This window comes from Eptatretus burgeri, chromosome 15 (genome assembly GCF_056783735.1).
Source record: "Eptatretus burgeri isolate ZD-2024b chromosome 15, Ebu_testis_v1, whole genome shotgun sequence".
Lineage (NCBI taxonomy): Eukaryota > Metazoa > Chordata > Myxini > Myxiniformes > Myxinidae > Eptatretus > Eptatretus burgeri.
The window spans coordinates 32973598-32996863 of NC_140975.1; the positions used below are offsets into that span (position 1 = coordinate 32973598).

A 23266-nucleotide genomic window follows, 5' to 3' on the forward strand; every position below is an offset into this window, starting at 1 on the left:
CTGCGTGATGCATATTTTCACCTGCCGATGGATCCCGGGAGTAGCGAGCTTTTGACAATCAACACGTGTCAAGGACTCTATCGATATACCCGGCTCTGTTTTGGGATTGCTTAGGCCTCAGCTTTGTGGCAGAAAGCCATGGATCAGGTTTGCATTGGCCTGCCCGCTCAGACCTACCTGGACGATGTGCTCATTGCGGGGAAAACGGCGGACGAGCATCTTGCGAACATTGCCCAAGTGCTGACAAAGCTAGAAGCGTGCGGCCTGCGCTTGAACAGGGACAAGTGCGCGTTCTTCAAGCAGCGCTTGGAATACCTCGGGCACATCATCACGCCGGAGGGGCTGTTGATAGGTCCTCGGAAGGTGGAGGCGATTCAGCACATGCCACCGCCTCGCGACAAGACGCAGCTGCGCTCGTTCATTGGTATGGCCCAGTATTACCAAAGGTTCATGCGCGGGCTCAGCTCACAACTTGCGCCGTTAAAACGGTTGCTCAGGAAGGACGAGCGCTGGGCTTGGGGGCCTGCACACCAGGCGTCGTTCGACCGCGTCAAGCGGCTGCTCACAGAGGATACGGTCCTCGTGCACCACGAGCCTGCGCGTCCGCTCCTATTGGCATGCGACAGCTCTGCATATGGCATCGGGGCAGTGCTCTCCCACAGGATGGACGATGGTTCCGAGCAGCCTGTTTGTTTTGCATCCCGGACCCTGTCCACAGCAGTGCGCGGATATGCCCAGATTGAGCGTGAGGCTCTCAGCCTCGTCTGGGGTGTGCGGAGGTTTCATCAATACCTGCTGGGGCGGCATTTCACTTTGCAGACGGATCACAAACCGCTTCAATTCATCCTGAGACCCGAACGCGGGGTGCCGGTGGTAGCGGCCGCGCAAATACAACGGTGGTGTCTGTTTCTGGGTGCTTACTATTATGATATTCAGTTCCGAAGCACTGAGAAGCATGCTAACTGCGACGGGCTCTCACGCTTGCAGTGTGCGGAGGGTCCAGCTGCATCTGAGTCGGCCGACCGGGTCGATGTGTTCGCGCTGGGCCAGGTCCAAAGCGGGCCGGTCACGGCCAGACAGGTCGCGGTGGAATCGGCTCGTGATCCAGTGCTTGCCCGTGTCATCCAGGCGATTTCTACGGGGAATTGGAGCGATCTGCCTACGACACCGGCATTTCAACCTTTCACGTCACGCGCATCGGAGCTGTCGTTGGTCCAACGGTGCGTAATGTGGGGAATGAGGACGGTGATTCCACCGAGGTTCAGGCAGCAGTGTTTGGAAGAACTGCATGCCAGTCACCTTGGCATCGTGAAGACCAAGAGTCTTGTTCATAGCCTGTTGTGGTGGCCGGGATTGGACAAAGACATTGAGCAGTTGGTTAAGCGTTGCGCCACGTGCCAGACAGATGCTGATAACCCGCGTCGAGCTTCGGGCCTATGGCCTGCGCCAGACAGAACCTGGCAGAGGGTCCATGTAGATTTTGCGGGACCGGGGGGGGGGGTGTTGCACCTGTGCAGACGGTGGTCGATGGGTTTTTGCTCCATTACAGGAACGCAGTTCATCCTGTCACGGGTGATTCGCCTGCCATTCGTCTCTATGGACGGGCATTGCGGTCCAGACTGGATTTGCTGCGACCTGGAGGGTCGGGGAGTGGGGCAATGTCGCGTCCGACGCGGCTGCGCGGCTTCGATGTGGGACAGCGGGTAATGGTACGCGATTATTTCCACGGTTCTAAATGGGTGCCGGCGGTGGTCTCTGTGGTGCTGGGGCCGGCGAATTGCATGGTGCGGACTGATGGTGGGGATGTGTGGAAGCGGCACGTGGACCAAATGCATGATCGCTGTTCAGCGTCACCCCCCCCCCCACACCTCCCCGGGCCGAACGATGTGGGACCCCCACCGGTAATGTCGCCGGCACCTGACGTTGTATCGCCAGGGCTGGTTGGGCCGACGCCCAGGGGGTCTTCGCCTGATGCCGTCCTACCCGGGGACGTCGGGCAGGCTGGGCAGTCGGGGGCGGTTGGTGTTGCGGAGGGTGCGAGTCCGGCGAGGGTGTCACCTCGGCCGAGCCGGGAGGCGTCTGAGCCTGGACTGGCTGGCGGTGCTGCCCGTCCGAGGCGGGTCAGGGTGCGGCCGCGGTACTTGGAGGATTATGAGTGTTGATGGGTTTCAGGTGGTCATGTTGTGATTGTCCTTTCATCGTGTGACTGGTCATTTTACGAGGGGAGGAGTGTGCTGTGTCACGTGATTGGGTTTTCGTATATCATGGCCTCGCCCGCTAGGGGTGGCAGGAGTGTACTTCTGGTCGCGCAATAAAGCGGAGTTGATGCCGGCAAGCTTGCTTCTCGTGTCCCACTGCACCTCGTACACACTACTTTCCTTTGCTTTTGAGTAAATGTGTGTTGGCGCCGTGTCTTGTAAAGTAGAACTGTGTAAGTGTTGCCGTGTGTAAGCGTATTCAGTTGTAACTCTGCGTCGTTGTTTCTTTTGTTTTACTGATATAGGTGCATTTTGACTGTTTGGCTGTATATGTGTGCTTTCTGTGTGTCGCGTAATAAATGTGCATTGTGTGAACTGTTTTCCCGTTTCGCTTCGTCTTTTCTTTATTGACCCTCCATCCTGCTTCACGTAAAGGGTTTGTAGTGGGCTTAATACGCCTGATAATTAATCGGAACCGTCGAGGCTGACGATAACACCACTCGGTTATCCCGATAGCACGGAACGGACCGCTTAAGCGGTTCGTGTCCGGAGTCGGCCTGCAGCGAGGTACCATCGCCTGGTCGGCCATCCGCGCAGGTACTTAGGTAGATCGAATTTGGCGAGCAACCCTATCCTGTGTGGGTGGGCAATTGGCACGGTCATGGTGGGGTTAAACCTCCACCCGTGACTAGCTCCCGGCGTTGTTCCGAGAGGGTCATGACAGAATTGTCCGTTCCGGTGGGCGAGGCGGCCACCATTCGAGTCGAGCGGCCGATCGCACTCCGGCGGGCACGAATTCACAACAATACGATTTAACTCAAACGGCAAATAATTTTCGATTTTCTACAAGTATGCCGAGTCGATGCACCCTTGGTGCTTGTATAGCTATACAAACCAAGACGGTTTCATGCCACAACAATGGCTGGAAGGCCCCAAGTTTGCCAGAAATTGGACGAAGTATGTCCGAAATACCTGTGGGTGGATCGGGCCGACAAAACGGTCTCTTTTGTGCTCGGAACATTTTACAGAGCACCGTTATGAAACAACAGAGATGGCTAAAGATCTTGCTGTTATTCTCCACAATTGAGAGAGGATGCCATATGCACGAATAAGCGGAAGAAACAGCCACCACTCAAAACCAACACCATCTCTACCCAGCTATAGGTACATGTACTCAGCCACACCACATGACCTATGACATCGTAATCATCAAAACATTCCACATGAGTAGTCACACATATGGTGAAAATTTCATGTCAATCCAACAAGTGGTTCCAGAGAAAAGGGAATAACAAAATGCACACGCACACATGCACATGCAGGACCGATTGCTTAACCACGCTTTTCGCTTCGTAAGCACGGGATAATTAAAAAGTTCTCGAATCCAGATCCAGATTCCGATCTTCACCAAAACTGAATCGATTCTTTCTTGTCACATCCGCAACCTGCACATCAAGATTTGTCCGAATCCGTCCTTAACTTTTTGAGATATCGTGTTATATATCCTTTTTTGGCCCTAACCCTCAATGGAGAAGAATCACTTAAAGAATTCTAGTATCCGGATCGGATCCGGTTCTTCACCAAAATCTTATCATTTCATCCTTGTCACACACCCAACCTCTCCAACGAATTGTTAGAATATGTCCACAACTTTTTCAGATATCCTGTTCACAGACAAACAAAAAACAGACACAAACAGAGAGACAGGAGTGAATACATAACCCCCGTTCTCCTTCGGTGGCAGAGATAACAATAAAGCATTTCCACTGCAAATGTAAAGGATGAAGCTGGAAGAAATAAAAATGACTGAAAAGTTTGATTCCTGAAGTCAGTGGACGTGAATTTGGTTCAGAATTCTAGAAGATTAACTCGAAGAGATCATCCAAAAAGACATACGGTGTCAATGTATTGCTAATCAGAAATCATTATTGATTAAAAAAAAACCCCCATTGTGATGAAAAACACACTTTTACAGATACAAATTTTTTGATAACCTATAAAATATAATAAATGCAGTACAGAAGTTTCAATTTCTCACCAGGTTTCTCACTTGATATGAACATCAAGTTTCGAGACCCATCATTATCAGCACCCTCCAACCGTTCCTGGCCTTCAGTTCCCACGTCCCCCCACCAAGTTGGCTGGCCGTATAGAGGCGTTCCACGTAGGTGGTGAGCTGATAGTTCTGTCGACAGCAAAAAAACATTGCTGTGCCTTCATCTAATTGCAATTTCATTTTTAAAAACATGCAAAAAATAAACACTGCAAAATATAAATATATATATATATATATATATATATATATATATATATATATATATATATATATATATATATATATATATATATATATATATATATATATATATATATATATATATGAATCATCAGCACCTCATGGGTTGGGAGCCTCATTGGTATGCATTGCTGTCTGCGCTATCGCTGATGATTCGCCAATAGGCGATGAAACCAGTCCGGTAGCTGAGGGGGTGTGTAGCATTGGGATTTTCAGGTGTGTACTACGTGTGAACGTCTTCATGGTTGTTGAGGAACTCTGGGAAGGGTTTGAAATACCATGGCGCTTACCTTGTGTAGGTCTTCGTGGGTTGCTTTATGCAGCTTCTTTGGCGAGAGGAGTGTGGGAGGGGTCAGTTGATCATATAATCCTTGCCAACTGGGTTTCGTTGGTTCAGTGTGAGCTGGTTGTCTATTCCTTCCATTCACAGGTGAGAGATGTGGGTGGGTCTTTCTATATATATATATATATATATATATATATATATATATATATATATATATATATATATATATATATATATATATATATATATATATATATATATATATATATATATATATATATATATATATATAACCGTTTTTACAGCCATTTTTCCCTGCTGTGCAGGGGTTTGGCTTTTTCTTGAGGCAATGTTTTATGGCAGGATGCCCTTCCTGACGCCAACCCTGGTCACCTCTTACGACACACAGGGATATGGTACACCTATTCTAACCGGGGCATACACCGGGACCAGTACACTGGTACTCATTTCGCCGACCTCGGAAGGATGACAGGCTGAGTCAACCCCCTGGTGTTAATTCAGCAGCCAACGGGGCTTGAACTCAGGACCCTGGGATCCCAAGCCGCCACCCTAACCACTAAGCCAACACCAGGCTTATATATATATATATATATATATATATATATATATATATATATATATATATATATATATATATATATATATATATATATATATATATATATATATATTTGGAAGGCTTGTGCACACAGACAGAGAGCTGTCCCCGTAGCTTAGTTATTTCGATAAGTGTGTGTTTCTGGTTAGGACCCCCTATCTGTGTGCAATGGGACCGGGCGTAGTGGCGTGCGCCTGTAATCCGGCTACTCGGAGGCTTGGGTTGGAGGATCGTTTGAGGACGGGAGCTCTGCACTGGGCCGCGCTATGAGAGGATGTAGGGCAGCCCGGAATCATGGCGAAACCCAATCCATATCCCTGTGTCGTAAGAGGCGACCAGGGTTGCGTCAGGAAGGGCATCCGGTGTAAAACCTGTGCCAAATCAGTATGCGGATCATAACGGATGATCCGCTGTGGCGACCCCCTAACGGGAGCAGCCAAAAGATGAACAACAACATCTGTGTGTAATAGGAATTACATACATGCGCTGTGAAGTTATTGTCATAGTTAAGATTTTTATAACAACAAAAACTACGACACCTGCCTTTGCTTCCTCCCACCATCCTCCACGGCACCATTGCACGCGTGCGTGTCAGCATGTACGTGGGCGAAGTCACGAGGACCTGACGCCACTCTCGCCCAATCAGTGAGATGCGATCCAGGTTGCCAACGGTCTGCCAATAGGCGCAGCCCACGCAGGACCATATTCCCCTCCTTGTTTGATGGGCGGGGGCCGCGACGGCCGTCACGCCCCCCCCCCCCGGTCCAATCAGCGGACTTGGCATCATTTTGTGGCCAATGGGCGATGAGCGAACCGCGTCCGAGAAGATGACAAAGGAACGGAGGACAAACAATTGCGCCCCGTCTGCTCGAGCGAGTCAGTCTGGTTCTCCGTCAGCTCGAGCATATGGTCTGGCTCTCGGATCGATCTCTTGTCGCTGGCGCTGGGCTGGTCTCATGTCGCTGCTGGTCTTCTGGTCTCGTCGCTGGCTTTGGGCTCGTCGCGTGCAGGAGGAGCGTGCGGGAGCCCGACGCTGTCCTCCGTACCCAGTGCTTGTAGCGGCATTGAGCTGCGGGTTCAAGTCCCTCCTGGATGTCGAAGACCGCACGATTGGGGTATTTGTGTGTGCGCGCGTGTGTGTCTGGGGCCCTGTCTATAAGTAGAAACTGTTAAGTGCTCTTTTTGCCTTGTACATACTTGCATTTCTATTAGTCATGATAACTCTGCCCTTACGTGCTTCCTTCGTTCCCCCAATTACTGTTAATAAATATCCCTATTATTGAATGTTTCAGCTCGTCCTCGTCCTTTTCTTCATTGGTTTAGCAAGGTGCGTGTTGGGGAATTAAAAAGGCCGTTGCTGCTGTCGATGTACGTTTGGACCGATGGGACCTCGGTAACCATCCGCTCGGGTTACGCACGGGTCGAGCATGGTTACGGCTCGTCCCGTTAGAGCTCAGTCGAGAGTGTGAACACTCGGTAGTTCGCCACGTGGGCCTCTAGGTATTTTGAAGTTTGGCAAATAACCCTGTGCCCACGCGGTTGATTTATTGATGATTCACCGTCCTGTAAGGGACCCGTACCTACGGAGTTATCCGAGGGTAACGGTCTGAATTCCGGGTGTTCGGTGGAGTCGACTCTGCTGCTCCAACTAGCGATCATGCTCGCAGCCGATGCCCGGCCCACAAATATATATATATATATATATATATATATATATATATATATATATATATATATATATATATATATATATATATATATATATATATATATATACATACATCCATTTGGGATCAAACTCTGTGCAGAGCGTTGGTGATGCCGAAGCAGTCTCCTTGGCTATTGGGCACAATCCTGGACGCCACTACGACACAGTATACCAGCATGCTGGCACTCATTTTGCCGACATCGGAAGGCTGACAGGCTGAGTTAAACCCCACCTGGTATTAATTTAACAGCAAAGCGAGATTTGAACTCAGGACCCGAGGATCCCAAGCCCAACACCCTAACCATTAAGCCAACACCAGGTGCATATACTGTATATGTATGTATGTATGTACATATATACACATATATATATATATATATATATATATATATATATATATATACACATATATATATATATATATATATATATATATATACACATATATATATATATATATATATATATATATATATATATATATATATACACATATATATATATATATATATATATATATATATATATATATATACATACACATATATATATATATATATATATATATACATACATATATACATATACATACACATATACATATATATACACATATACATATATATATATATATATATATATATATATATATATATATATATATATATATATACATATACATATATATATATATACATATACATATACATATATATACATATATATATATACATATACATATATATATATACATATACATATATATATATACATATACATATATATACATATACATATATATACATATACATATATATACATATATATATATATATATATATATATATATATATATATATATATATATATATACACATATATATATACACACACATATATATATTGTTGTGGTTACCAAATTCGCAAACCACCATTCAGGTCCCTTAGGTGAGATATCTCGGTAAGTATATGTGTAGTTAGGCCCAAACCCGTTGTCTAGAGGGAATAAATGTCATTAATGCGTGCTGCGACTCTTCAGGATAGCCGTTTTTCTTTTGCTATCTTTATTTTGGACCAACCGCCATTGTTACCACCGCCAACCGCGTCTCAACAGTCATCACAACATCAACCACCCACCGCGGCGCCGCTTCACGTCACACCTCGCAACCGTCGCATCGCCACCGTTCTTGCGCCGCTTGTGGGTACCGGTGTTGGACTCGTGCAGGGCGCGCGCCGAACAGCGTGTACAAAACCACGGATTTTCCGCTCCAAAAACGGATCAAAAACGACACACGCCCACTTTTGTTCCGTCCAATCGGTGAGCGAGGGGCGATTTGGCCCCGCCTCCAGGGCGTTGGAGGGCGGTCGCGAAATGCAAATTTATGGATCAAAATGCATTCACGCCCACTTTTTCTCGGGCCAATGGGGAGCGAGGTGAAAGGTCGAAGGCAGGGGGTCAAAGGCGAAGCCACGGGGCTTATATAAGCGGCTGCGTTCGTCAGAAAAGAGTTGGTCGTTGTTGGTCGTCGTCGTCGTCGTGTGCGTTGGAGTCGGAGCGAGGAGGACGGAGCTGTGGAGAGGCGGCGAAGGCAGACGAGGGGGTGCTCGCGTCGTGCCGGGAGCTGCACACCAGGGAGGCCGACGGCGCGACCTGGTCGAGGTGGAGACGCTCGTCGCGGGACTCGAGACAGAGTAAAAATCCTCCTTTCCCCGAGCATCAGCAACCCCCTCCTGTTTCCCCCCGCGCTGAGATAGTGCGACAGAGGGGGCCCCTTTCCCACCCCCTACCAGACACTGTCCGCGAGGCCCGCGGAGTTGAGGCACCATCGCCGCTCCGCGTCTCATCACCAGACGGGTAGGCCCGACCCGGTCTCGGCCTCAGGCCCGCCTCATCCTTGAGGGTGTTCTTTTTCTTGGTTTTGGGTATGTGTTGTCGGCGCCGTCTGTGAAGTAGAGTTGTATAAGTGTTGCCGTGTGCTCGGTAGTCGGTATTAGCTCTGCATTGTGTTTTCGCTTTTACATTTGCTTTTTGTGTAAAATTGCATTGTGTTTCTTTTCCTTCTATGTGCTTTTGGTGGAATTGTATATGTGTGCTTTCCGTTCATCGCGAATAAATGTGCTTTATGTTGAACTGCTTTCCCGCTTCGCTTCGTCATTTCTCTCATTGAATCCTCATCTTGCTTCACGTAAAGGGTTGGTAGTGGGCTGAATACGCCCGATAATTAATCGAACCGTCGAGGCCGACGATAACACCGCTCGGTTATCCCGATAGTACGGAACGGGTCGCTTAAGTGGCCCGTGTCCGAAGTCGACCTGCGGCGAGGTGCGATCGCCCGGTCTACCCTCCGTGTGGGTACTTAGGTAGGTCGAATTTGGCGAGCAACCCTATCCCACGCGGGGGCTGATTGGCTCGATCGCGGTGAGACCGAAAGGTCCACCCGTGACTGGTTCCCGGCGTTAGTCCGAGAGGGTCACGACTGGATTGTCCGTCCGGTGGGCGACGTGCCGCGATTCGAGTTACGTGGCCGTCAGCACGCCGGCGGGCGCGAATCCGTAACACTGGTGTCAGGTCGTGCGATACAAATCCATCGCCCTCCTCGCGGCACTGGTATCGGAGAACAGGAAAACGGGCTCTCCTGTCTCCAGCTAAATTCACGGGAATCGGTCCAGGGGTGAGAGAAGCGACCCCCGATTCCCTCCAAATTACGAGCGAGCTAAATTAACCCTTTAAGAGAGGCAAGATGGCGTCTCAAGGCGAGCGGGTGCCGGGTGGATTAGGTATGTGTAACAGTAATGTAGAATCCATGGCTCAGGACGAGATCACCGTGCAAGAGAAACCCGTACCAGAAGGTTGGGAAAGGCATCGATGCCGTTCATCTGGTCGGTTTTTTTATTATAACTCCACCACTAAATGTAGTCAGTGGGAGTGGCCAGGGCAGGTGACAATGCAGCACGTTATGGAACTCGCGCAGAGCATAATTGACGGAATGAAAGAAAGGAACAACGAAATGAAGAGAAATACGCAACAAATGGAAAATAAAAAAATGGATGGAAACGCACTCAAAGCGAAAAACCAATTAAAAGAAAGCCAGGAGGAGACAGAGGAGGTATTGAAGGTCGAAACGGTGGAGTGTGAGAAAAGACTTCAAGACATGACGAAGAGAGTTGATAAGCTGGGACTGGAGGTAAAAACGGAGACAGAGGAACTGGGAAGACGGGTAGAAAACCACAAGCGCAAGCCGGAAGAACAGTTCGAAGCCCAAGCAAGGTCGGAGGGTGCGGAGATGAGAAAAGAATTGGAAAAGAAAGTTTCTGAGTTACAGAAACACCAAAACAAAGAGAGGGAACTACAAAACGAACTGAGAGTGTTAAAAGAGGAAAGGAAGAGAACGGAAAATGAAACTTTAAGAAACCACACTGTACAGATCGAACAGCTGGAAGCGAAGGCCAGACTAAAGAATGAGGAACAAGAAAGAGTAATGAGGGAAGAACGAATGAGACAGGAGAAAGAAATCAGTCAGTTGAAAGAAATGAATGGCGTCCAGTGGAATAGAAAACTGAAAGAGTATGAATTTGAAACTGAACGACAAAAGGAAAAAAATAGGTTTGAATACGAGGAGAAAGTAAAGGAGCAAGGAATGAAGCAAACAACGAAACTGGAGAAGGAAGGACAGGAGAGGAAACAAGGAAGAGTAATGAGACAACAGCAAATGAGACACAAAAAGGAGATTAACCAAATGAAGAAAACCATGAAACTGGATAAGGAAAGACAGGAGAGGAAACTAGGAAGAGTAATGAGACAGCAGCGAATGAAACACAAAATGGAGATGAACCAAATCAAGAAAACCATGAAACTGGAGAAGGAAGGACAGGAGAGGAAACAAGGAAGAGTAATGAGACAGCAGCGAATGAAACACAAAAAGGAGATTAACCAAATGAAGCAAACAACGAAACTGGAGAAGGAAGGACAGGAGAGGAAACAAGGAAGAGTAGTGAGACAGCAGCGAATGAAACACAAAAAGGAGATTAACCAAATGAAGCAAACCATGAAACTGGAGAAGGAAGGACAGGAGAGGAAACGAGGAAGAGTAGTGAGAGAACAGCGAATGAAACACAGGAAGGAAATGAGCCAATTGAAAGAAACTATGAGATTGGAAAACAAAGAGCAGGAGGAACAGTGGGAGAGAAAACAACAACTATATGAGTGTGAAATTGAACAACTAAAACGGAGAGCGAGATTGGAGTCAACGGAGATTGAGGAGCTACGGAGGGAGAACGAACAGCTAATGGGGCTCAGAGAGAAAGAACGACTCAGATGTGAAGGAAAAAGGAACCAGGAAGAGACAGAAAAAAGGAACCAGGAGAGAAAATGTATAGAGACACGGGAGATAGAAAAAATAGAGGAGAGACTGCACGATGAAGACGGGGTAAGTGACGCACACACACACACGGAGGTAGTGGAGGATAATGGGGGTGAGCTCGCGGAGCGTGTGGGGACCCAGTGCGAGCACCTGGATGGCCTCCTCCAGGAACGAGGGGAGGGAGTCTGCCCCTTGAGGTGAGTCACGACCAGGTGAGTTCGGTCGTGCTTTGCGAGGTCGAGGGGAGGAGTGCTGTGGACAGGTGCACGGAGAGCTTGGGGGGTATAGAGGCCCCGGAGACTCTTGTGGGGACACGAATCCCCAGTGTGGTTGTCCCTGTGTGTGTGGTGCAAGGTGTGAGTGCGTCCCCGTGTCTGGAAGCGACCCCGTGTGTGAGTGGTGTGGTGGCGATGGTGCCAGAGTATGTGCTTCCCAGCACGCCGTGTGTGGATGAGGCACCGTGTGTGGAAGAGGCCGTGGGTGTGAGTGAAACGGCCTGTATGAGTGAGGCACCGCGGGTGAGTGCCCCCGCGTGTGTGAGTGAGGCACGGTGTGTGGATGAGGCACCGCGGGTGAGTGCCCCCGCATGCGTGAGTGAACGGCCGAGTGCAAGGGAGACAGTGTGTGTGAGAGAGCGGTATGTAAGGGAGATGTCGGTTGGCATGCGGGAGCACACAGCCGCGTCTCCCGGTGTGAATGTAATGGAATGGAGTGTGAGCGTCGTAACACGCAGGTGTGCGTGGGTGGAATGGAAGCGACGACGGCGACATGTAAGGAAAGAAAGCCGAGTAGCGGCTGTAGTTGTTTCGGGGACCGTGCCGGGTTCACCCAGCAGTGAGCACGAGGCCCGTGCTGTGCAACGCACGAGACCACCACGTGCTCGCTTGCGAGAGTGAAGTCCCGGTCCGGAAACGCACGCGGTGGATTTGCCGATCCCGCGGACGGACAAAGTTTAGGCAGGATTACGGATTTGGACCGGACGGGTTCTCCACGCGATCGTGTGTGTTAAGCTCCAACGGGCAAAGCACATGTGTTCGCGTGGGGAACCCCTCGAGACGTGGGGCTTGTGTTTTTTTTTATGCGCACGGTGACGTCATGGCTGCACGTGGGGTTGGAATCCGGCAGGAGGGGTATCCCTGCCGGATGGTACCGTCCAAGGAGGGACGAGGAACACATACAGCTGCATGACGTCACGGGCAGGTGCAAAGTGCGCGAGCTCTTAGTTGACGCGCTGGTGCTGCGCAGGTAAAGAAAAAAAAAAAAGCAAGCCTCACTTTCGGGTGCACAGGATTCCTGGGCAAGGGGTGGAAGACCCCCTTACCTGGGCACAGGATGGAAACTAGTTAGGGGGAAGGGTTAGCTTAGTTAGACCGACTTCATGGGGCAGGGGTAAGTCCTCATGGAGTCCGTGGAATGGATTAGGTAGAGGGATTTAGATGAGCTTTAGGTGGGGAAATAAAAGTTATTTGGGACATTTGAGAACAGTGACAGACAGTGAATGTGTAGAGGGGACGTAGCTTAGCTACGTAGTGTTAAATGGAACGTGCTATAGTGTAAGGGATGACGTGGGAGCACGAGTTAGTTAGGGGATGTAGTTAGGAGGATGGCAGAGTTCAGCGGTGTGTGTGTTGAAGAGTTGGTGAGTTGTGAGGTGAGTACATGGTGAGTGAGTGAGGCCAGCGGGTCTGTGTGTATGGAGTGAATGGGGAATGCATGGTGCGATGAGTGATTGGGGGGAGGAGTGACTCCCGCCCAAGGGACCCCGGGGTCAGAGTAAAGTGAGTTAGCTGGGTTAGTCAAATTGAAAAATGGAGGTCGTTTTGCTGTTGGTGGGGAAGTAGGCTCGAAACCCGTTTGGAGGGGTGCAGGAGCCCTGTTGACGGGCTTGGGAGCATGGCTGCGAAAGGTGAGTATCGCTGAGTGGGTACCCCGGGCACCAGGCTAGTCGGCCGTGGTAGGCCAAGGGCCCATGGGGGGCCGGGATAGCGTAGTGGGCACGGGTGCGCCTGCTTGGTGCGGGGGCCCGGGGCGCCATTAACCGCGTGGGCAGTGTTGTGGGCATGGGTGACCCTCGGAAAGGGGCCCGGGAAGCCAGCCTGCCACGTGTGCGTTTCAGGGGAGGTGCCAGGGGGGGCACTCCCCGGTGTTCGGGAGCTGGTAGGCTCGGAGGCAGTGTAGTGCCCGGGGGTGCCATCGTCGGAGAATCGGCAGAGGGTCGTGCCTGCCAAGGGGAGCCACGTGTCCCAGCCATGAGACCGTGTGAGGGCACGGAGAGAAAATTGGGGGGCGAGGCCCGAAATTGTGAGGACACCAACACAGGCGACGGGAATCTGGGTTTATAGAACCAATAGTTTAAGCGAGAGGCGCTTGTTGAAAGCCCCGGGGTAGTTTAGCAGTTAAATGGATAGGGTAGATTAGGAAGTGTACCCCTCCGCACCATCCATCCCCTCGCTCTCGTTGTGGGCCGCTGGACCCACTTTGGTTATAGATCGCCGAACTCTGGGGAGGCCATTCTGAGGCTTCGTTGGGCCTCGACACGGGACATTAGCTCTCCCTTATTCCCCTCCGGGAAGGGAACGTAGGGGTTGGGAGTAGGCTAGGTGACAGGATAGGTGAGCGGAACAAGGACGATAAAGGGGGTTAGGGGACGATTTATAGTGGGGAAGTAAAAATAAAAACAACAAAAAAAATAAGTTGGGGCTAAATTGGTTTTTCACAAATTAAGGGAGTGGGTATGTACAGTGACAGGCAAAGGCGATAGGTGGGAGGGAGACAGGTAGGTAGGTCCGGGCCCGCCTTCCAAGTGGCCAGCACCACCGCACTCCCTCCACCAACCTCCACGGAACGGCAAAGGCTGGCCAACTTCATCTGCAGCTGCTGTGCTGCAAGGCCTGTGCCGGCTGGATCGTCTGCAGCTGCTGTGCTGCAAGGCCTGTGCCGGCCAGTTCATCTGCTGGCTGTTTTTCTTCAAGGCCCGTGCCGGCCAGTTCATCTGCCGGCTGTGTTTGCCTGCAGCGGCCTTCTTCTGCGGGCTGTGTTTGCCTGCTGCCTTTGCCATGCCATGCCCACTGCCCACGTTCACCAGCCCCGTTCAATTTTGCTTTGCCCCCCCCCCCCTGTTAATTTCCATGTGCGCCAGGATCCGCAAGGCAACAGTTTGCAAGCTGCGAGAACTGCCCTGTTGGCAGCTACAACACGGGCCTGCAGTGGCGGCCCGTGCACCGTGTTTGCGTCCATCCATTCACCCATCCATTTGTTGTGTTCATTGCGTGTGCCACTTGAGCTGGCACGGAGACTGCATTTGTGCAGCCCATGCACCGTTGTGGTTCACTGAGTTCAATTCAAACCATTCATCTATCCATTCATTGTGTTCATTGCGTGTGCCACTTGAGCTGGCACGGAGACTGCGTTTGTGCAGCCCATGCACCGTTGTGGTTCACTGCGTTCAGTTCAAAAGGGAATGCCTTGGACTGCGTGTGAGCAGCCAGCCACGTTCCCTGTCACCTGCATTGTTTTGAGCCAGAGACTGCATGTGGGCAGCCTGGCTCCCTGCTAACTGCTTTTCTTTTGCAGAGTTCAGTGATCCTGGGCCATGGTTTAGTGTAAAATTTGTATGTTAAGGTTAAGATGTACTGTAAATATGAGTGCGCCCCCGGCATGTCTGTCCTAGCGCCGGCAATTTTATTTAAGTCGTCCGTGTGAGTGAGTTTGTTTAGGTAGTTACGCAGCCCTCAGGTTATTTATTTTGGGGACACGAATACCATGAATGTCGCACTCAGGGATCCGTAGGTAAAATGTACTAGGGGAAAACTACACATGATGGCACACGAAAATTTGACGACTCGGGACGAGTCTGTAAAAAGGGGAGGGCGTGGTGTTGTGGTTACCAAATTCGCAAACCACCATTCAGGTCCCTTAGGTGAGATATCTCGGTAAGTATATGTGTAGTTAGGCCCAAACCCGTTGTCTAGAGGGAATAAATGTCATTAATGCGTGCTGCGACTCTTCAGGATAGCCGTTTTTCTTTTGCTATCTTTATTTTGGACCAACCGCCATTGTTACCACCGCCAACCGCGTCTCAACAGTCATCACAACATCAACCACCCACCGCGGCGCCGCTTCACGTCACACCTCGCAACTGTCGCATCGCCACCGTTCTTGCGCCGCTTGTGGGTACCGGTGTTGGACTCGTGCAGGGCGCGCGCCGAACAGCGTGTACAAAACCACGGATTTTCCGCTCCAAAAACGGATCAAAAACGACACACGCCCACTTTTGTTCCGTCCAATCGGTGAGCGAGGGGCGATTTGGCCCCGCCTCCAGGGCGTTGGAGGGCGGTCGCTATATGCAAATTTATGGATCAAAATGCATTCACGCCCACTTTTTCTCGGGCCAATGGGGAGCGAGGTGAAAGGTCGAAGGCAGGGGGTCAAAGGCGAAGCCACGGGGCTTATATAAGCGGCTGCGTTCGTCAGAAAAGAGTTGGTCGTTGTTGGTCGTCGTCGTCGTCGTGTGCGTTGGAGTCGGAGCGAGGAGGACGGAGCTGTGGAGAGGCGGCGAAGGCAGACGAGGGGGTGCTCGCGTCGTGCCGGGAGCTGCACACCAGGGAGGCCGACGGCGCGACCTGGTCGAGGTGGAGACGCTCGTCGCGGGACTCGAGACAGAGTAAAAATCCTCCTTTCCCCGAGCATCAGCAACCCCCTCCTGTTTCCCCCCGCGCTGAGATAGTGCGACAGAGGGGGCCCCTTTCCCACCCCCTACCAGACACTGTCCGCGAGGCCCGCGGAGTTGAGGCACCATCGCCGCTCCGCGTCTCATCACCAGACGGGTAGGCCCGACCCGGTCTCGGCCTCAGGCCCGCCTCATCCTTGAGGGTGTTCTTTTTCTTGGTTTTGGGTATGTGTTGTCGGCGCCGTCTGTGAAGTAGAATTGTATAAGTGTTGCCGTGTGCTCGGTAGTCGGTATTAGCTCTGCATTGTGTTTTCGCTTTTACATTTGCTTTTTGTGTAAAATTGCATTGTGTTTCTTTTCCTTCTATGTGCTTTTGGTGGAATTGTATATGTGTGCTTTCCGTTCATCGCGAATAAATGTGCTTTATGTTGAACTGCTTTCCCGCTTCGCTTCGTCATTTCTCTCATTGAATCCTCATCTTGCTTCACGTAAAGGGTTGGTAGTGGGCTGAATACGCCCGATAATTAATCGAACCGTCGAGGCCGACGATAACACCGCTCGGTTATCCCGATAGTACGGAACGGGTCGCTTAAGTGGCCCGTGTCCGAAGTCGACCTGCGGCGAGGTGCGATCGCCCGGTCTACCCTCCGTGTGGGTACTTAGGTAGGTCGAATTTGGCGAGCAACCCTATCCCACGCGGGGGCCGATTGGCTCGATCGCGGTGAGACCGAAAGGTCCACCCGTGACTGGTTCCCGGCGTTAGTCCGAGAGGGTCACGACTGGATTGTCCGTCCGGTGGGCGACGTGCCGCGATTCGAGTTACGTGGCTGTCAGCACGCCGGCGGGCGCGAATCCGTAACAATATATATATATATATATATATATATATATATATATATGTATATATATATATATATATATATATATATATATATATATATATATATATATATATATATATATATATATATATATATATATATATATATATATATATATACATATATATATACATATATATATACATATATATATACACACATATATATACATATATATATATACACACACACATATATATACACATATATATACACATATATATATATATATATATATATATATATATATATATATATATATATATATATATATATATATATATACATATAAATATATATATACATATATATATATATATATATATATATATATATATATTGTTGTGGTTGACCAAATTCGCAAACCACCATTCAGGTCCCTTAGGTGAGATATCTCGGCAAGTATATGTGTAGTTAGGCCCAAACCCGTTGTCTAGAGGGAATAAATGTCATTCATGCGTGCTGCGACTCTTCAGGATAGCCGTTTTTCTTTTACTATCTTTATTTTGGACCAACCGCCATTATTACCACCACCAACCACGTCTCAACAGCCATCACAACAACAACCACCAACCACAACGCCGCTTCACCACAACCGCCACGACCTTTACCGTCACAACTCACCACCATCGCATCACCGTCATCTCGCGCCACTCGTGGGCACCGATGCTGGACTCGTGTCAGGCACGCACCGTGCAGCGTGTTCAAAAGCATCGCGGACTTTCCGAAGAAAAACGGATCAAAAACGACTCACGCCCACTTTTGTTCCGTCCAATCGGTGAGCGAGGGGCGATTTGGCCCCGCCTCCAGGGCGTTGGAGGGGGGTCGCTATATGCAAATTCATGGATCAAAAAGCATTCACGCCCACTTTTCCTCGGGCCAATGGGGAGCGAGGTGAAAGGTCGGAGGCAGAGGGTCAAAGATGAGAGAGCGAAGCCACGGGGCTTATAAAAACGACTGCGTTCGTCAGTCGAGTCGAGTCCAGTGGAAGTTGAGAGGAGTTCAGTTCGCAGGAGGAAGAGTTGAGTTGGAAGCGGAGGAAGAGTTCAGTGCAGTTGGGAGTTCGCGGAGTCGGAGTGAAGAGGACGGAGCTGTGGAGAGGCGGCGGCGGCGAAGGCGGACGAGGGGTGTCGCGTCGGATTTGGGGAACTGAGGAGAGAGAAAGGCCGGCGGCGCGACCGAGGTCGTGGTGGAGACGCTCGTCGCGGGACCCGCGATTTTGGTGAAATCCTCCTTTCCCCGAGCATCAGCAACCCCCCTCCTGTTTCCCCCCGCGCTGAGATAGTGCGACAAAAGGGGGCCCCCTTCCCACCCCCTACCAGACACCGTCCGCGAGGCCCGCGGAGTTGAGGCACCACCGCCGCTCCGCGTCTCATCACCAGACGGGTAGGCCCGACACGGTCTCGGCCCCAGGCCCGCCTACCCCCTCATCCTGGAGGGTGGTTCTCTTTTCTTTTGCTTTGGGAATATGTGTTGTCGGCGCCGTCTGTGAAGTAAAATTGTATAAGTGTTGCCGTGTGCTCGCGTAGTCGGTATTAGATCTGCATTGTCGCATTTGCTTTTTGTCTTCTTCTTTTCTATGTGCTTTTGGTGGAATTGTATATGTGTGCTTCCCGTGTGCCGCGAAATAAATGTGCTTATTATTGAACTGTTTTCCCGCTTCGCTTCGTCATTTCTTTCATTGAATCCTCATCTTGCTTCACGTAAAGGGTTGGTAGTGGGCTGAATACGCCCGATAATTAATCGAACCGTCGAGGCCGACGATAACACCGCTCGGTTATCCCGATAGTACGGAACGGGTCGCTTAAGTGGCCCGTGTCCGAAGTCGACCTGCAGCGAGGTGCGATCGCCCGGTCTACCCTCCGTGTGGGTACTTAGGTAGGTCGAATTTGGCGAGCAACCCTATCCCACGCGGGGGCCGATTGGCTCGATCGCGGTGAGACCGAAAGGTCCACCCGTGACTGGTTCCCGGCGTTAGTCCGAGAGGGTCGCGACGGAATTGTCCGTCCGGTGGGCGACGTGCCGCGATTCGAGTTACGTGGCCGCTCGCACGCTGGCGGGCGCGAACCGCAACACTGTTGTCAGGAGTGGGACACAAACCCATCCCCCTCCTCGCGGCACTGGTGTCGGAGAGCGGGAAAACGGGCTCTCCTGTCTCCAGCTAAATTTACGGGAATCGGTCCAGGGGTGAGAGGAGCGACCCCCGATTCCCTCCGAATTACGAGCGATTTAAATTAACCCTTTACGAGAAATAAGATGGCGTCTCAAGGCGAGCGGGAGCCGGGGGTATTAGGTATGTGTAGTCATGTAGAATCCATGGTCCAGGATGAAAACCCCGTGCAGGAAATGTTGGTTGTGCAGGAACATGAACTCCCCCAACTGAACCCAGAGTTCGAAATGGGCGCAGTGGCTGGGGTGGCGGACAAACGGCCCCCACGCGCGAATTCGCCCACGGATCGGACGATGGAAATGTTTGAGGCATTGATGAGGAAAATGGATGCGAATACACAACAAATGAAAAACGAAATAAAAGGCATGAACGAAAATATGGAAACAAACGCACTCAAAATGAAGGAAGAAATGAAAGAGCTGCGGGGTGAGACGCAGAACATGGGCCGAAGCCTGCAGGCGGGCATGAAGGCAGTGACCAGGGAGCTTAAAATGGCGACGCCACGTGTGGGAGCGAACGAGCTGGGAGGGAGTGCAACGGCTGTCAGGCCCGCGGTGGAGGCGGGTGACAAAGTAATTCGGGAGACATGTTGGGCGAGGGTCGTGACGGAAAAAGTGACGGTGACCGAGAGGGAAAAACTAATTGGGGTGACGGAGACGTGCACGAGGGAGATAACAAGGGAAGAGACGGAAATAATAGTTGAGACAAGGGAGATAACAAGGGAAGAGGTGACTGAGTTGGCAGAGACACGGGAGATGGGAACGATAGAGGGAAGACTACACGATGAAGACGGGGTAAGTGACGCACACACACACACACAGAGGTAGTGGAGGATAATGGGGGTGAGCTCGCGGACTGGGTAGAGACCCGGTGCGAGCAGTTGGATGGCCTCCTCCAGGAACGAGGGGAGGGAGTATGCCCCCTTGAAGCGAGTCACGACCAGGTGGGTTCGGTCGTGCTTTGCGAGGTTGAGGGGACAGGTGCTGTGGACAGGTGCACGGAGAGCTTGGGGGGTATAGAGGCCCCGGGGACCCTTGTGGGGACACAAATCCCCAGTGTGGTTGTCCCAGTGTGTGTGGTGCGAGGTGTGAGTGCGTCCCCGTGTGTGGAAGCGACCCCGTGTGTGAGTGGTGTGGTGGTGAGTGTGCCGGAGTGCGTGCTCCCCAGCACGCCGTGTGTGGATGAGGCACCGCGTGTGAGTGTCGCCGTGTGTGTGAGTGAAACGGCCAGTATGGATGAGGCACCGCGAGCGAGTGCCCCCGCGTGTGTGAGTAGTATGGTTTGTGTGAGGGAAATGGCACGAGTGAGTGAAAGGCCGCGAGTGAGTGGAGCCACGTGTGCAAGGGTAATGGCATGCGTGAGTGAACGGCTGAGTGTGAGAGAGACAGCGTGTGCAAGGTCGCTGTGTGTGAGGGAGATGTCGGTGGGCATGTGTGAACATGCAGCCGCGTCTCCCGGGGCGAATGTAATGGAGTGGAGTGTGAGCGTCGTAACACGCAGGTGTGCGTGGGTAGAATGGAGACTACGACGGCGACATGTGAGGGACAAAAGCCGGGTAGCGGTTGTAGCTGTTTCGGGGACCGTGCCGGGTTCGCCCAGCAGCGAGCGCGAGGTCCGTGCTGTGCAACGCACGAGGCCCCCACGTGCTCGTTTGCGGGAGTGAATTCCCGGTCCGGAAATGCACGCGGTGGATTTGCCGATCCCGCGGACGGACAAAGTTTAGGCAGGATTATGGATTTGGACGGGACGGGTTCTCCACGCGATCGTGTGTGTTAAGCTCCAACGGGCAAAGCACATGTGTTCGCGTGGGGAACCCCTCGAGACGTGGGGCTTGTGTTTTTTTTATGCGCACGGTGACATCATGGCTGCACGTGGGGTTGGAATCCGGCAGGATGGGTATCCCTGCCGGATGGTACCGTCCAAGGAGGGACGAGGTACACGTGCAGCTGCATGACGTCATGGGCAGGTACAAAGTGCGCGAGCTGCGAGTTGCCGCGCTGGTGCTGCGCATGTGAAAAAAAAAAAAGCAAGCCTCACTTTCGGGTGCACAGGATTCCCGGGCAAGGGGTGGAAGACCCCCTTACCTGGGCACAGGATGGAAACTAGTTCGGGGGAAGGGTTAGCTTAGTTAGCCCGGCTCCATGGGGCAGGGGTAAGTCCTCATGGGGCCCGTGGAATGGATTAGTTAGAGGGATTGTAGCGAGATTTAGGTTGAGAAAATGGAGTATGGGATTATTTTGGAGACAGAGACAGACCTTGGATGTGTAGTGGGGACGTAGCTTAGCTACGTAGGTGAAATGGAACGTGCTATAGTTTAAGGGACGACGTGGGAGCACGAGTTAGTTAGGGGAGGTAGTTAGAAGGATGGCAGAGTTCAGTGTTGTGCGAGTTGAGAAGTTGAGTGGAAGCATGTGCTTGGTGAGTGTGTGAGGCCAGCGGGTCTGTGTGAGTGGAGCGAATGGGGAATGCATGGTGTGATGAGTGATTGGGGGGAGGAGTGACTCCCGCCCAAGGGAACCCGGGGTCAGTGTAGAGTGAGTTAGGGGGTTAGTTAAATTGAAAAATGGAGGTCGTTTTGTTGTTGGTGTGAATGTAGGCTCGAAACCCATTTGGAGGGGTGCAGGAGCCCTGTTGACAGGCTGGGAGCGTGGCTGCGAAAGGTGAGTATCGCTGAGTGGGTACCCCGGGCACCAGGCGAGTCGGCCGTAGTAGGCTAAGGGCCCATGGGGGGCCGGGATAGCGTAGTGGGCACGGGTGTGTCTGCTTGGTGCGGGGGCCCGGGGCGCCATGAGCCGCGTGGGCAGTGTTGTGGGCACGGGTGACCCTCGGAAAGGGGCCCGGGAAGCCAGCCTGCCACGTGTGCGTTTCAGGGGAGGTGCCATGGGGGGCACTCCCTGGTGTTGAGGGAGCTGGTAGGCTTGGAGGCAGTGTTGTGCCCGGGGGTGCCATAGCGGGAGATTCGGCAGAGGGTCGTGCCTGCCAAAGGGAGCCACGCGTCCCACCATGAGATCGTGTGAGGGCACGGAGAGAAAATTGGGGGGCAAGGCCCGAAATTGTGAGGACACCAACACAGGCGACGGGAATCTGGGTTGTTAGAACCAATAGCTTAAGCGCGAGGCGCTTGTTGAAAGCCCGGGGTAGTTTAACAGTTAAATGGATAGGGTAGATTAGGAAGTGTACCCCTCCGCACCATCCATCCCCTCGCTCTCGTTGTGGGCCGCTGGACCCACTTTGGTTATAGATCGCTGAAGTCTGGGGAGGCCATCCTGAGGCTTGAATTGGGCCTCGACACAGGACGCTAGCTCTCCCTTATTCCCCTCCGGGAAGGGAACGTAGATGTTGGGACTAGGCTAGGTGACAGGATAGGTTAGCCGAACAAAGACGATAAAGGGGGTTAGGGGACGATTTATAGTGGGGAAGTAAAAAAGGAAAAAAAAAACAACAAAAAAAATAAGTGGGGGCTAAATTGGTTTTTCACAAATTAAGGGGGTGGGTATGGACGGTGACAGGCAAAGGCGATAGGTTGGGAGGGAGACCGTAGGGTAGGTCCGAGCCCGCCTTCCGAGTGGACAGCACCACCGCACTCCCTCCACCAACCTCCACTGAACAGCAAAGGCTGGCCAACTTCATCGGCTGGCCGTGTTTTGCTTCAAGGCCTGTGCCGCCCACTTCATCGGCAGCTGTTGTTTTGCTGCAAGGCCTGTGCCGGCCAGTTCGTCTGCCGGCTGTGTTTGCCTGCAGCGGCCTTCTTCTGTGGGCTGTGTTTGCCTGCTGCCTTTGCCATGCCATGCCCACTGCCCCTGTTCACCAGGCCCGTTCAATTTTGCTTTCCCCCCCCCCCCTTGTTCATTGTCATGTGCGCCAGGATCAGAAAGCAACAGTTTGCAAGCTGCGAGAACTGCCCTGTTGGCAGCTACAACACGGGCCTGCAGTGGCGGCCCGTGCACCGTGTTTGTGTCCATCCATCCATCCGTTGTGTTCATTGCGTGTGCCACTTGAGCTGGCACGGAGACTGCGTTTGTGCAGCCCATGCACCGTTGTGGTTCACTGCGTTCAGTTCAAAAGGGAAGGCCTTAGA

At 51.5% G+C, this 23266-nt stretch overlaps 1 protein-coding gene and 1 pseudogene across 4 annotated transcripts in view; one reads left to right on the forward strand and one right to left on the reverse strand.

The window, feature by feature from the left end:
- LOC147011871 (centrosomal protein of 170 kDa-like) overlaps positions 1 to 23266 on the reverse strand; it is a 139689-nt gene that overhangs the window by 70481 nt on the left and 45942 nt on the right. For all 4 annotated transcript variants that reach the window (XM_085857349.1, XM_085857350.1, XM_085857348.1 and 1 more), the window contains one exon: positions 4237 to 4383. In XM_085857349.1, coding sequence (XP_085713475.1) covers positions 4237 to 4383 — 147 coding nt within the window. The remainder of the gene's footprint in view (positions 1 to 4236; positions 4384 to 23266) is intronic.
- On the forward strand, positions 5573 to 5713 carry LOC147011872 (signal recognition particle RNA; annotated as a pseudogene).